General features: G+C 40.2%; 1 protein-coding gene across 2 annotated transcripts in view; it reads left to right on the forward strand.

The window, feature by feature from the left end:
- Nucleotides 1-15,428, forward strand: part of LOC145353516 (Y+L amino acid transporter 2-like) — a 102,619-nt gene extending 87,191 nt beyond the window's left edge. For both annotated transcript variants that reach the window (XM_080204335.1, XM_080204328.1), the window contains exons 8-10: nucleotides 1,971-2,120; nucleotides 8,253-8,436; nucleotides 12,210-15,428. In XM_080204335.1, coding sequence (XP_080060461.1) covers nucleotides 1,971-2,120; nucleotides 8,253-8,436; nucleotides 12,210-12,289 — 414 coding nt within the window. In that variant the 3' untranslated portion in view covers nucleotides 12,290-15,428. The remainder of the gene's footprint in view (nucleotides 1-1,970; nucleotides 2,121-8,252; nucleotides 8,437-12,209) is intronic.
- Nucleotides 15,429-15,686: the final 258 nt, after the last annotated feature.

A 15,686-nucleotide genomic window follows, 5' to 3' on the forward strand; every position in this document is an offset into this window, starting at 1 on the left:
AACACAAGCTTTCTCTCACTTCATACCTTTTAATTGTTTTCTAATAGACAAGAATTGACAAAATAAATCAAAGAATAATGTATTATAACCTCATAAAGATGTTGATCAGTCAAAGCTAACACCTCCCTTCAACCTATGTAAACAAACCCAAGCTAATCCATTTGTGAGTTTGAGTTCAGCCAAGCATTCATAATAAGCCTATTTAAAAAACATATGTCTGTTCATCTATTTCTGTGTATAAAATTACCAGAAGACCTCATTTTGAATGCTTGACTGAGCTCCAAGTCTCATATAGATCAGTTCAGCTGGGTTTCTATTCTAACAGGTGCAAGTGGCGTGCTTGCTTTGACTGACATCTTTCTGAAGTTATACTAAGTTCCTTCTTTGTTCTATTTTGTCAATGCCTATGTTTATTTGGACAAGATTAACAAATGTGAAGTGATGAAAAGACACAGTTACTGATACTTTAAAATCGTCCTGTCTGGATGACAGATTTATAGGGTTGTGAGAATAGCGGTTTGATTCAAAGCAGATTCTGAATTGGTGTTTTTATTTCCCTCAGCATTTCAGGATTGTTATTATAAGGTTCGCTGGTTCTGTATATGGTGCTTACTCTGAGTGAGCATGGAGGGGATGGATGAAAGGATGTGACAACTAATGGGCCTAACAACTTTTAAAATTTTGACGAGGCCTTCTAATCGGCCTACCTTGATACTCACTCAGCCATGCCACCTCTGATCTGTTTCCAGGGTCAGTGGGCCTGACTCAATCCAGTCCCCACATATCTGGAGTGAAAATTGCACGATGGGGCTCTGATGGATTGGGCAGTTCCTGACTGAAGCTACCCACCCTGTTAGCAAAATCCCAGCCCCTGGTGATTACCATCATGAGATTTAGTCATAAGGCTTTTTGTCTTGTTCTCTGTCCCTTTGTTCCACCTCTTTCTTTGCCATCTGTCCACCATTCTAATGCTATTCCCCCAATCTTGCAGACCCATTAAGAATATTAACTCGGTATTAACGAGAGACAAAATTGTAGAGAGCCATAATTCTAGTATCTGCTTTGTTTGTACTTGTTTCCAGGGCAGTAGTTGGGGTGAGTTGGGGAGGCAGTAGCATCAGTGGTTATCTGATACAATGTGGATCTGAAGGCTGAACATTACGGCCATTCTCGCCAGCGGGATTTTCCCATCCCGCTGTAGTGAACGGGGATTTGGCTGAGTGCCAAATTATCCGACCGCTGCAGTTGGAGTGTGACGTGATAGGTTGGTAGGATCGAGCCTAAAGCTTTTAGCAAGTTAAAGTTTAGGTTGAATCTGCAATCCTGGTAGCTGAGACACACAGTTGTGGTGGCCTCACTCTATCCATGATGATGAATTTTTTCTGCATGTTTTCTCCCAATCCTGATGTGACTGAGCAATGCTCCAGACTTCTGTCTGTGTTACTCTCTGAACAGCTTTTGCACCTTAATCAGAAGCTGTTTTGGATGAATTCTAATAGATCCTTCTTCCCTCTGGGAGTGAATTGGGCCTTTATTGAACATTTGCTTTTGATCCCTTTGTTGAGATAGAAAATTTACCAGAAGGAGGATTACAGGTTGCCGTGGTTTTACTATTTGCATGGCTATTACTATTTACTAGGAGATCCTTTACACTCACATGCAACCCTGGTCACCCATTATTTAAATTCCCAAGTGACAATGCCAGCTATTTAAAGGTAACCTGTGCATTCGTTAGCGATTTTCATACAGCAAGCTACGTGCTAACAAACAAAGAATAGTACGCAAATTGGAAAACTAGCAGACTTTCCACGTTCCACCCACTTTGTCAATGTGCTTTATTGCTCTGTAGTGCATTACACCAGAGGAAAGTACGTCATGTAATATAAAATTATCAACTGTAGCAGACTAATTGATACGTTCTGTTTGTTCTTTTTATATTGACTATCCTGGTGTTTGGTTTTGTTATTCAGGGAGGGATGGCTCTAATCTATCTCTGCGTGGAAGACATTTATAACCTCATTAATTACTTCAGTTTTAACTATTGGCTGTTCATTGGCCTATCGGTTGCCAGCCAGATTTATCTAAGATGGAAGTTCCCTGACATGCCAAGACCCTTAAAGGTAAGGACATCAATGAAAATGGTGCTGGCTACGAAAGAAATCTCTCGCAAAATTGAAATATTGTGGATACTGGAAATATGGAATAAAAACAGAAACTGCTGGAAATGCCCAGCATGTCAGATAGTATCAGTGGGGAGAGAAACGGAGTTAATTGCTGGAATTCTACTGCCCCACTGCCACAGAGTAGGAGCGGGTTAGGGTGGACAATGGAAATGTCCATTGACCTCGGGCGGGATTTTACAACCTAGGTCGACCCAGACCGCAAAATTGGGTTGAGCAATGCCGCAAAATCCCACTCTGTTTCAGGTCACTGGCCTTTCGTCAGAACTCTTATCTGTTTAGGACACGATGGATTTGTTCCATCTGTGAGATGGGCTGTGTGCAGAGGGAGTGGCAGGAAGTTGTTCCCAGGTACACCCTATATTTCATTGTTACTGAGCTGAAGAAAGTCTGCTCCAAATATTGCCTGTAATACATTATACCTGTCCAGTAGAAGGACTGTTCAGAGAGACCATCATTATTACATTGTAACTGCGGCAAGAGGTTTTGTTCCCAAACATAACAATGTTCACTTGTAACTGTCCAAATGAGTCTACACAGTAAAAAGTCTGACAACACCAGGTTTTAGTCCAACCGATTTATTTGATAATACTCACAAGCTTTCGAGGTTTCCCGCTTCGTCAGGTGAATGGAGAGTTCTGGCCTCAGACAGAGCATATAAAGCACAGGTCTGTGCTTTACATGCTCTGTCTGAGGCCAGAACTCTCCATTCACCTGACGAAGCGGGAAACCTCGAAAGCTTGTGAGTATTATCAAATAAATCGGTTGGACTAAAACCTGGTGTTGTCAGACTTTTTACTGTGTTTACGCCAGTCCAACGCCGGCATACCCACAAATGAGTCTACCCAGATACTGCCAATGTTGCATTGCATATTGTCAGGAGATGGTCAGTTCACCATTAACTATCAAATCTATGCGAGTATTACATCCTCAATATTTCTTGTAGGTTGTGGAGAGATTTTGTAAATTCAAGAGATGAGATACTCGCCAAATAATATCTAGCCTCCAACAGGCTTTAGTCTGTGTAGCACTTATGATTCTGGACAGTGTCAGCCTCAGGATGATGATGGGGGGGATCTTCATGATTGTAATGCGATTGAGTATTGAGGAGAGGTTGTGAGCCTCCCACTTATTGAATGAAGTTGGTCATTGTCTTGCACATAAGATCATAAGAAATAGGACAGGAATATGCCATTTGGCCCATCAAACTCGCTCCACCATTCAGTAAAGTTATGGCTGATCTGATTGTGGCCTTAATTCTATGACTCCAGTTTCTGTGCTCCTCCCCCCCATTACCCTTGACTTTCTGTAAATCAAAACTCTGCCTTGAAGGTATTTAATGAGCCACATCCACTGCTCTCTGTGAAGGAGAAGTCCAAAGATTAACGATTTTATCTCTTTTAAATGGGAGATTGCTTATTTTTAAACAGCGTCCCCAGTTATAGATTCCCCCATGAGGGAAAACATCCTTTCAACATCCACTTTCTCATGTCCCCTTGGAATCTTTTATGTTTCAATAAAATCATCCCTCATTCTTCTCATTTCCAGTGAGTGTAGGTCTAACGTGCTCAATCTTTCCTCATAAGATAAGCTCTTCATTCCAGGTATCAACTTAGTGAACCTAGTGAACACCTATGCAAGTATATCCTTCTAATCTACACACAGTACTCTGCAAGTATATCCTTCCAATCTGTACACAGTATTCTAGGTGTGGTCTCACCAATGTCCTTCCATGTACAGTTGCAGCAAGTTTTCCCTATAGACGCCATTCCCCTATAATAAAGGCCAAAATACAATTTGTTTTCCAAATTAGTTGCTATGCCTGCATGCTAACTTCTTGTGATTCCTGCTCGAGGACGCGCAGATCTATCTGTGCTGCAGCATTCTGCTCTCTCTCTCTCTTTCTCTAATTAAATGATAATTTGCTTTTCTGTTTTTGCCAAGTGGATAACCTCACATTTGCCCACATTATACGGCATCCACCAAATCTTTGTCCACTCACTTAACCCATCCATATTACTGTTGGGGTAAATCGAGTTGACTGGACTGTCTTAACTGTAGACAATACAAAACTCACAAGGTAAATATAAAGGCATAGCATTTATTTAAAAGAAAAACAAACAGCTGAAAGATCACCAAAGGGTGATCTAAGATAGAACAACAGAACCTCACCGATTTAATAAAACATATACAATCAAAAGCAGATCAATTAAAGCTTTTCCTGTCAATCATTTCCACCTTACATTAGTTTAAAATCAATTACATTTAATATACAGACATCAATAATAATCCCTGACATTCACCTCAGCCATTTGCATTCTACCATCCAGCATAATGATATCTCATTTTTCCATTAAATCCAGATGCTGGATTCATCCAGAGTCCTGCGGCACTCTATTAAAGGTCACCAAATTGAAAATTATCTGACTCTCTCCCTTCTGTTAGCCCCCCCAGTTCTGCATTCGTGTTAATATATCACCCTAATTTCTGAGCTCTTCTCTGTGTTGCCTCTTATGTGGCACCTTATCAAATGTTTTTTGGAATCCCAAACAGTATCCCTTTTATCAATCCTGTTTGTTAGTTTCTCAAAAATGCTTTAATTTCTTCAAACATGATTTCCCTTTCACCATATCATGTTAACTCTGTTTAATTGCATGATCATTTTCTAAATTTTCTACTACTTCCTTAATAATGGATTCTAGCATTTTCCCAATGGCTTGTCTCCCTCTTTTCTGGAATAGTAATGTTATATTTGCACCTTTCCAGAATTCAGAGAATTTGGAAGATTACACCAATTGCATCCACTATCTCCTCAACCATTTATTTAAAGACCCGAGCTTGCAGGCCATTATGTCCGGGGAATGTTAGCCTTTAGCCCCATTAGTTTTTCTAATACTTTTTCTCTAGTGATCATGATTGTTCGACATTCCTCTCTCCATTCTGTTCAGTGCTTTTCTACTATTTGTGGGATGCTTTTTATGACTTCCACTGCAGAAACAGATAGAAAATGCTTTTTAAAAAAATCTGTCATTTCCTTCTTTCTTACTATTAATTTCCTTTTCCCATCTTCTAATGGATCAATGCCCACTTTAGCTGCTCTTCTCCTTTTCCCACATCTATAGAGGCTGTCTTTTTTTAACGTCTTCCTATTTTCTCTTACACTCCAATTTCTCTTTAGTCTCTTTGAGTCATCCTTTGGTTTCTAAAATGTTCCCAATCCTTTCGGCCACCACTAAGCGTTGGAGCATTTAGTTCCTTTGTTTCTATTTGATACCATCCTTTAGATAGCCACAGATGGCACATGCTTTTTGTGGAATCTTTGGCCAGAATTCTCCAGCCGGTCACACCGGCAGGATTCTCCAGGCCCGTCAGCAGCACACCCCCGCCTGCGGGTTTCCCGCTGGCTTGGGGTGACGTTAATGGGAATTTCCACTGACAGTGGCAGGGCCAGAGAATCCAGCCGCTGGCAAACAATGCGCCACCTCCTGCGGTGGGAAACAGGTGGCTGGGAGGCCAGAGAATCTCACCCTTTATTTCCCAATCAATAAATCTGTTGAGAGTTATGAAATATCTCATTAAATGTCTGCTCCTGCTTTTCTAGTGTCTTACCTTTTAATCCATTTTCCTATTCCACTTCAAATCAAATCCGTCTTCATACCCTTGTGATTGCCTTTAATGTTAAAACACTAGTTTTAGACCCACATTTTCCTCTCTCAAACGGAATATAAAATTCTATTATTTTATGATTATTGATACTTAAAGGATTCTTTATGAAGAGGCCATTAGTTAATCCTGTCTCATTACACATAACCTAAAATACTCTATTCCCTGATTCATTCTTAGAGAATGTCATGCATACACACTCTATGTACTTTATGTAATCAACCTCTAGGATACACTTGTCAGTTTGCGTGGTGTTATTTATCAGCTAAAACATGAGTGTTGTCCAGGGATTGCTGCATGTAAGAATGAAGCATTTCATTTTCTCTGAATTGCAGTTGGAACTGGACACTGCAATCCTTAGCAAACAGCCACACTTCAGATCTTATGATAGAGGGAAGATTTATGAGGTAATATTTTAGGGATACAGTAACAGCTTGGCTAGTTTTGGAGCACAGGTCTTCGGCACTACACACACATTTATAATCTCAGGAAAATGTTGAGGAAGATCCTCAACTATTTTTTTCATTTGCTCATGGGATGTGGGTGTTGCTGGCCCAGGTAACAGGTAAGGATGTCAGATTTCCTTCCCAACAGGACATTAGTGAACCAGGTGGGTTTTTATGACAGTTGGCAATGGTTTCATGGCCACCATTAGGCTTGTAATTCCAGATTTTGTTACTGAATTCAAATTTCACCATCTGCCATGTTGGTATTCAAGTCCCAGGTTCCCAGAGGGTCTCTGGATTACCAGTCTAGTGATAATATTACTCTGCCACTGTCTCCCACTGTTGGCTGAAGGTGGTTTCTAAGGATCACTGTTGTTTCTAGTTTCTCATCCCCGCTTGGAAAATATTCTTCTCCATCATTTTTAGATGACCTGACATTTGCCTGGATTGCAATCCATTCATCATAGTTTAGCCATTCAGTGTATTTATTTTCTTTTATCCTTCCATTTACCCGGTTTACAATGTCATTAATTGTGTCATTCACGAAACTGAATATCTGGTTTTCTATCCCAGTCATTAGTGAACATCGATCCTTGTTGGATGTCACTAGACAAGTCCTGTGAAAGAGAGCACTTGCCCATTATCGCTACTTCCTGTCCATAGAACCATAGAAAATTACAGCTCAGAAACAGGCCTTTTGGCCCTTCTTGTTTGTGCCGAACCATTTTTTGCCTAGTCCACTGACCTGCACTTGGACCATATCCCTCCACACCCCTCTCATCCATGAACCCGTCCAAGTTTTTCTTAAATGTTAAAACTGAGCCCACACTTACCACTTCATCTGGTAGCTCATTCCACACTCCCACCACTCTCTGCATGAAGAAGCCCCCCCCAATATTCCCTTTAAACTTTTCTCCTTTCACCCTTAACCCATGCCCTCTGGTTTTTTCTCCCCTAGCCTCAGTGGAAAAAGCCTGCTTGCATTCACTCTATCTATACCCATCAAAATCTTTGTACACCTCTATCAAATCTCCCTTCATTCTTCTACACTCCAGAGAATAAAGTCCTAACCTATTCAATCCCTCTCTGTAACTCAGCTCCTCAAGTCCCAGCAACATGCTTGTGAACCTTCTCTGCGCTCTTTCAACCTTATTAGTATCCTTCCTGTAATTAGGTGACCAAAACTGTACACAATACTCTAAATTCGGCCTCACCAATGCATTATACAACCTTACCATAACTTTTATACTCGATACTCCGATTTATAACGGCCAGTGTACCAAAAGCACTCTTTATGACCCTATCCACCTGTGACGTCACTTTTAGGGAATCCTGTACCTGTATTCCCAGATCCCTCTGTTCTACTGCACTCTTCAAAGTCTCTTGGTGCTCGGCTCATTTCTTAATTATGGTAATGCCCATGAACTTCAACTGTAATTAATGAAGGGCTCTTGAGGGGCTTTATCAGAAATGTTTGCTGGAAGTCCATGTAAATAATATCTGTGGATAATCCCCTGCCCACTACTTTAAATATCTTTCCAAAAAATTCAATCAGATTTCTCAAGTATGACCATCTTTACAACTCCATACTGACCTCTGATCAGCTAAAAATTCTTGAGATATGTAGTCACTTTGTTCATAATTATAGACTCTAATAATTGCCTGACAACAGGTATTAGGATAACTGGTCTAGACTTCTTTAGTTTCTTTCCTGCATCTTTTCTAAATGGGAAAGTGGCATGAACGATTTTCCATTTTTACTGGTCATTTAAAATGAAATCTTCTTGTGAAATCATAAGGTGAAGAGTGGTATCGGGGATATTAGCACAATTCTTTTTCTGCAAAATTAACGCAAAGTGAGAAAGAATAGCACCAGGCATTACCTAATGGAGAAATGTGCTATGTGTAATACATGATGTGCTTCTCTTCTCATTACCTATCATTTGTAATTTTATTTTTCCAGCTCAGCTTGTTTTTCCCGATTGTGTTCTGCCTGTGCAGCTTGTTTCTCGTGGTGATGCCCCTTTACAGTGACACCATTAACTCCATAATTGGGATTGCCGTTGCACTGTCAGGAGCTCCAGTCTACTTTCTCTGTGTATACCTTCCATCAGACGAGCGACCCAAGTGTCTTGAAAATCTGTTACGTAAGTTCCACATATACTTACAGCTTCCCATCTCTACGTAATAGCCTTGTGTCTATTGTGCCTTTATTGGTTATCGTAGTACTATTGTATCACCTGATTGGGAGAATCTGCCATGTTTGGACAATAGAGGAAATGGAATTTGTGTGCGGATTGCCACATTTACTGGAATTTGTATGTGACTACTTCTGAATGCAGGTTATTGGCACAGTGAATCTGGATTTGAATATGTAATTGCTGGATTAAAATAGCTTTGTATGTGTGTGGGATGTTTAGTCACAGATGATCCCCAGTTTTCTGTACTGAGGAAGGAAGAAGCCAAAGATAAATCTTTTAGTTTGCCCATACAGACAGTCCTCAGACTTACAACACAATTGTTTCCTCATTGTAAGTCAAAACATGGTAAGTTGGGATCGATTTTCCCATAGGAACCCTGGTATAAATGGGGGATTGGTTTCTGAACCAAGACAGAAAATCAATCCTGGAGCATTGGACGGTTTTAAATGTTCTCAGCTCTTGCCCTCAGATTGCTGAGGTGACTGTTGATGCTTGCATGCCTTAACACACATTCCTTGGTTAATGTGGGGATATAATGAAGCCATCAATCACTGTCAGTTGTTTGTTTAACCTTAAACTTCTGTGAGTCGAGTGCATTAAAACTCTATAGAATAAAAGACTTGTTCCCAACCTATTAAAGATGGTTAGACCTGTTCCGTCACACAAATGAACAGTGCAGAATGTCAGTGTGCACGTATGAATGTTTGGCGTGGTATCATGAAGTTGAAACTGACATTGTAAAATTGAAATGGAGTGTCAATTTATAAACATTGTAAGTGACATTCGTCATAACTTGAATGTCATAAAGTCAAGGACTGACTGTATAGTACAAGATCATCTGCTGTCGTTCATAAGAACACATGGAATAGGCCATAAGACCTTTTAAGCCTGCTCTGCCATTCAATAAGATTGTGGCTAATCTTCTACCTCAATTCTACTTTCCCATCCTATCCCCATACATCTCAATTCTTCTTTCAAGCAGAGAGTAATGATCAATAGATTTTTTTTGGGCTGGAGGAAGGTTTGTAATGGTTTTCTCAGGAGTTGGTATTTGCTTTTCCTAGATTAATGTGTGCAGGGAACAATTTCAAAGTTGGTGGATGACACAAAACTTGGAAGTATTGTAAACTGTGAAGAGGACAGTACAGAACTTAAGAAGAAAATAGACAAGTTGGTGGAGAGCCCGTATAGATGGGAAATAAATTACAATGCGGAGAAGTGTGAGGTGATAAATTTTGGTAGGAGGAACATTGAGAGACAATATAAACTAAGGGGGAAAATTCTTAAGGGGGTGAAGAGCAGAGGGATCTGGGTGTTATGTGCATAGATAATTGAAGGTGACAGGACAGGTAGAGAGAGCATTTAATAAAGCATAGAATATATTGCGCTTCATTAATACTCAGAGTACAAGAGCAGAGGTTATGCTGAGCTTGTGCAAGATATTGGACAGAACTCAGCTGGAATATTGTGTATAGTTTAGAGTGCCATATTCATTGGAAGGATGTGAACACATTGGAGAGAGTGCAGAAGAGTCTGTCAAAAATGAGTCTAGAGATGAGAAACTTCTAGAGATGAGTTATGAGGATACATTGGGACTGGACATTTAACAGGAAATTTAATAGAAATGCTCAAAATCATGAGGGGGCTGGACAGAGCAGATAGAGAGAAACTGTACTTGCTTGTAAAAGAATCAATTATGCGAGGGTACAAATTTAAAGTGATTTGCAGAAGAAGCAAATGTGATGTGAGAAAAATATTTTCACATAATGAGTAGTATACTGAATGCTCTGTCTGGAGGTGTGGTGGAAGTAGGTTCAATTGAGGCATTCAAGAGGGCATTAGATGATTGAATAGAAACAACGTACAGGGGAATGGGGAAAAGGCAGGGGAAGGGCACTAAGTCATGATGCTCGTTTGGAGAGCCAGTCCAGGCACAATAGGCCAAAAGGCATCCTTCTGCACCATAATAGAGCCATAGATTCATAGAGGTTTACAGCATGGAAATAGGCCCTTCAGCCCAACTTGTCCATGCTGCCCTTTTTTTTAAAATCCGTAAGCTAGGCCCAATTGCCCGCATTTGGCCCATATCCCTCTATACCCATTGTATCCATGTAACTATCTGAATGCTTTTTAAAAGACAAAATTGTATCTGCTTCTACTATTCCTCTGGTAGCTTGTTCCAGACACTCACCACTCTGTGTGAAAAAATTGCCCCTCTGGACACTTTTGTATCTCTCCCTTCTCACCCTAAACCTATGCTCTCTAGTTTTAGACTCTCCTACCTTTGGGAAAAGATATTGACTATCTAGCTGATCTGTGGCCCTCATTATTTTATAGACCTCTATCAGATACCCCTCAGCCTCCTACACTAAAAAGTCCCAGACTATTCAGCCTCTCCTTATTTCTCAATCCATCAAGTCCAGGTAGCATCCTAGTAAATCTTTTCTGCATACTTTCTAGTTTAATAATATCCTTTCTATAATAGAGTGACCAGAATTGCACACAGTATTCCAAGTGTGACCTTACCAATGTCTTGTACAACTTCAACAAAATGTTCAAACTCCTGTATTCAATTCAAGATTCAATAATGATTTGTGGTTGTTGTCTTCTTCTTGAGTTCTCTGCTTAAAGGCAGATCTTGGGTGATCATTGGCTGAACCATGACAAAATGCCTTTTTTTTTAATTATCAGTAGGGCAGGGAGGTAGGCCCTGAGTCTGCTTCAATCTGAAATAGGATCAAATCTATTGATGTTAATGATGTGGAGATGCTGGCATTGGACTGGGGGGAGTAAACATAGTAAGAAGTCTCACAACACCAGGCTAAAGTCCAACAGGTTTATTTGGTAGGAAAAGCCACTAGCTTTCGGAGCGCTTGCTGCCCCTTCATCAGATGAGTGGGAGTTCTGTTCACAAACAGGGCATATAAAGACACAAACTCAATTTACAAAATAAAGATTGAAATGTGAGTCTTTACAGGTAATCAAGTCTTAAAGATACAGACAATATGAGTAGAGAGAGGGTTAAGCACAGGTTAAAGAGATGTGTATTGTCTCAAGACAGGACAGTTAGTGAGATTTTGCAATCCCAGACAAGTTGTGGGGCTTACAGATAGTGTGACATGAACCCAAGATCCCGGTTGAGGCCGTCCTCATGTGTGCGGAGCTTGGCTAACAGCCGAGCCTGCACTGACAACAATCTCACCCTATCCCCGGAACCCCTGCTTATGACCTGAAACTAGGGTCAATTTAGCATGGCCAATCAGTCTAACCCGCACATTTTTGGATTGTGGGAGGAAACCGGAGCCCCCAGAGGGAACTCAGGCAGACACAAGGAGAACTCCACACAGTGAACCAAGCCAGGAATTGAACCCGGGTCTCTGGCGCTGTGAGGCAGCACTGCTAACCACCATGACATTTTGTTCACAAGAATTCCCGAAACAATATTTCAAATTCTTTTTGAAGGCATGTTTTCGGGCGCAACTATCCCTTTTACTTGGTTGAGATTAAAAATCTTGACAATATTGCCCAAGTTAATGGAAAACAAAATTTTGCAGGTTGAAAGATCGTTCGTTTACCATGAGCCTGTTTTGCAAAGCTGCTGTAGAGCAATTCTATCACACGAAGTTAATGTATGTAGTAATTTATTGTGTTTCTAGGATTGAGTTCAGACCCTGCTATTAAAAGTAGCTGTCTCACTGATTATTTTTCTTCCCACTCAGGTCTCTTCTCTTTGCAAACTCAGAAATTGACGATGTGCTGCCTAACAGAAAACGAGTTTGGAGATGATAAGGAATCTTAACCAAAATCTACTGAAAACTGTTCCAGATACACGCACAAGACACTGTTCATGCAAATACCCAACTCTGCTGTCATTAAAATTATGTGATACATTGTTTGAATCCACAGTCTTAAAACTTGACAATCAAAATGCTGCAATCTACACAACTGGAATATTTTTCCTGTTTTCACCTTTTTTTAAGCATAGAAGTAACTAGCAGACTCATCATAAGTGTTGGTGTTTTTAATTTGAACTGTCGATTTTCACCCTGCCATGGAGATTTTTGACTTTGGTCACTCTCAGCTGAGCTGCATTGATGACATTAGTGATGGCAAACATCTTTGGCTGGCGCGAGAGCCACTTCAGTGCTGCCCAATATTGGGAAGCCACACTAAAGCTGGTAATAGAGATTCCCTAGTTTGCAACATTGTCTATACGAATCGGAGAAACTCTCCTCCTCTTGAAGTTGCACTCCTTGTAGTTTGAGACTCAGCTTCTCCCTGATGTATTTCAGGGCACTCGTCATAACTCACTCCATCAGAGTGACCTGACTTCAGGTCTCTACAGCCTCATGAAGATCGACATTTCAAAACTAGTTGCTTTGAATAGAACACTACAGCACAAACAGGCCCTTCGGCCCATGAGAAATGGTGACTTTAAAATATTCCATGAAAAACACGGCGCAATTTTCCTCACTTGTTTTAACAAATGAACCTGTCTTCATTTAAATTCTGAATCTGTTCAGTCTGGAGTGGGCTTAGCCAGTATATTGTCACTGCCTGGTTCTCCCTACATTTTTCAAAGAGTCTTGTTTAAATAATTACTAGTGTGAGAAGAAGCCTCCACCAGACTGTTGTAGAATGAGGCTACAAGACGTGAAACTCTAGAAAATTCTAATTTAACATCCAGTTAAATAACCAGGAAAAGAGGTTCAGACAGTAGAACACCAGATTTACATAAATGTATTTGCTTAATACATTCCAGTAAAGAAGGGTGATAATGCTTATTAATTGAAGATAACGGGTTAGAAGAAGAGAACTGTTTACAATGAGCAAATATCACTTGCTTGAAGCTTTTAAGTAAACTTAAATATTTCTACATTGCAATTCATCAATTGAAATTTGCTGCCTGATCAGTCCTCACCCATGCTGAAATAGGTGCACTTTCCACCAGGAATTGTTGGACTTTGATCAGGGCAAGAAGGCCTGGCTGTCTTTCCCCCATCAAAGTATAATCACAACCTCACTGAGGTCCACAAATTTAGCACCGTGACTGAACCTATTATTTTGGGATAATTTAAAACAGGGAAACTGTTCAGAACATATTATTTCAAGTTTGATAGGACATATATCTTAATAAAGTAGCAGTTGGGTTTTTGAGGCTGCCAGCAATGTTACAGTGGCAGGACTCGCCAAATTATGAACAGTATTTGACCTCGCTGGGGATGTAGTATTCCCACCCATTATATCTGAAACAATGTGATTTTAAAAGAAAAGTCCTGTGTGCTATTGCTTATATAATTATTTTGTCTGCAGCATTTATACAGTTTACAGACCCACTTGCACCTATTCCGCAACAGACAAAGATGTTACGAGCTGCAATAGGGAAATGTTACTGGCAGTGAATTGTTCTGTCGTTCGGAGAGCTGTGCAATACAAGCTTTTGGACCAAATGGACTATTCATTTTCTGTATGTTCAGTTCACAATTTTACAACTCAGGTGCAGTGGAGCAATGGCTAACATTTCTTTACTGGGCAAACCATTTGTGTTACACACAACCCGCCCATCTCCCTCCAATCTACTTCAGTGTAGGTTTGATGCAAGTTGGTTTCATTGACCTTATAACAGCTGTTGGTTTGAAGATTCATTACCCTTGCCATTGTCCTCTGAGTACCAGCATGATCAAGTTGAGCTCTGAACTTCACTTGCCAACCTTAGTAGTACATCATCCAATCATGCATTTTCTGTTAATCCAGAGGGAAGTGACTGATTTGTTACTCCATCTACTACCATCCTTATCAGAAATATGTATAAAATATATGTAATTCAGTTTGAGTTCAGTACGTTTATGTCTGATTAGAAAATCCCTCTGCTGGGTGTCTTGGGCTGCATTGACACTGCCATGTGTTAGGTTGGGTAAATTGTGTGACCCATAATCAAAATGTTTGGGACAGTTGGTTATGTGAGTCATAAGGAACAGTGGAGATACCTTTCTAGTTTTTTGCAAACTTTTGAAATACAAATGGCCTCTTACGTTTTGCAACTTGTCTCTATGTTAAGCTGCACCTACAGTATGAACCAATGGTGTACTGCTTTTTGCATTGCGATACATTTACTGACACTGGTTCAGAGTCTAGGAAAATCAAACAAGGTTATTCTTGGTTGTTAATGATTTTTAGAATTTAGTACAATCTTTTGTTATGTAATTGAATCTTCATTTAAGTTTATCTGATTACAAATGGTTGTAATGTTTTTTGTGACTATGCAGTACAAAGTTTTGTGGAAGTGTACAAATAGTGGTAAAAGTGACTATTAAAATTGTATTCCAAGCCAAACCATTGGTATTCAAAATGAGTATGACCCAAAACTTTTTCTGTTAAGTTTAAAGATAATTTTGAATGTGATTTTCTGTTATGGAAATAGTTCTGTATGCTTTGGTTTTCACCCTTTCTCATTTCTTTTCTTTATCACCTTCTCTTATGATGGCACAGTGGTTAGCACTGCTGCGTCAGGGACCCGGTTCGATTCCTGGCTTGGTTCACTGTCTGTGTGGAGTCTGCTCATTCTCCCCTTGTCTGCATGGGTTTCCTCCAGGTGCTCCAGTTTCCTCCCACAGTCCGAAAGACATGCAGATTAGGTGCATTGGCCATGCTAAATTCTTCCTCAGTGTACCCAAACAGGCGCTGGAGTGTGGCGATTGGGGAATTTTCACAGGAACTTCATTGCAATGTTAATATAAGCCTACTTATACTCTGACTAATAAATAAACTTTAACTCTTGCTTCCCTCTATCTTTCCATTCTGAATTGTGTTTTAGACCAGTGTTCAACATGGTGCTGAAAGGTGAGGTGGGCTCGTAGTCCTTGGATTTATTGCAGTTGGCTTCACCAGTAGTGAGGAACATTGGTGTTAGGCAACTCTGGCCCTAAGCTGGATGGTAAACAAAAGCAAACTGTGTGCAAGAGGTGGGATGAATCAGTGAGGTGAGGTAAAAGAAGCATTAGAATAGAATTAAGACAGAGAGGGAAACCTCTGTCTTTGTATTAGGACAGATAAGCTGCTGTATGCAAGTCTTCAAAGCAGGCTTGAAGTTTCCCACCTGTGCAACTGAACACTACTTTGTCAGTAAAATATGATTTTATAGGCTCCAATTCTAGTATCAAATGTTATTGAGAGGAAGCTGCTCAATACATCCTGTG

This window comes from Carcharhinus amblyrhynchos, chromosome 2, assembly GCF_965287045.1.
Source record: "Carcharhinus amblyrhynchos chromosome 2, sCarAmb.v2.hapA, whole genome shotgun sequence".
NCBI classification, from domain to species: Eukaryota; Metazoa; Chordata; class Chondrichthyes; order Carcharhiniformes; family Carcharhinidae; genus Carcharhinus; species Carcharhinus amblyrhynchos.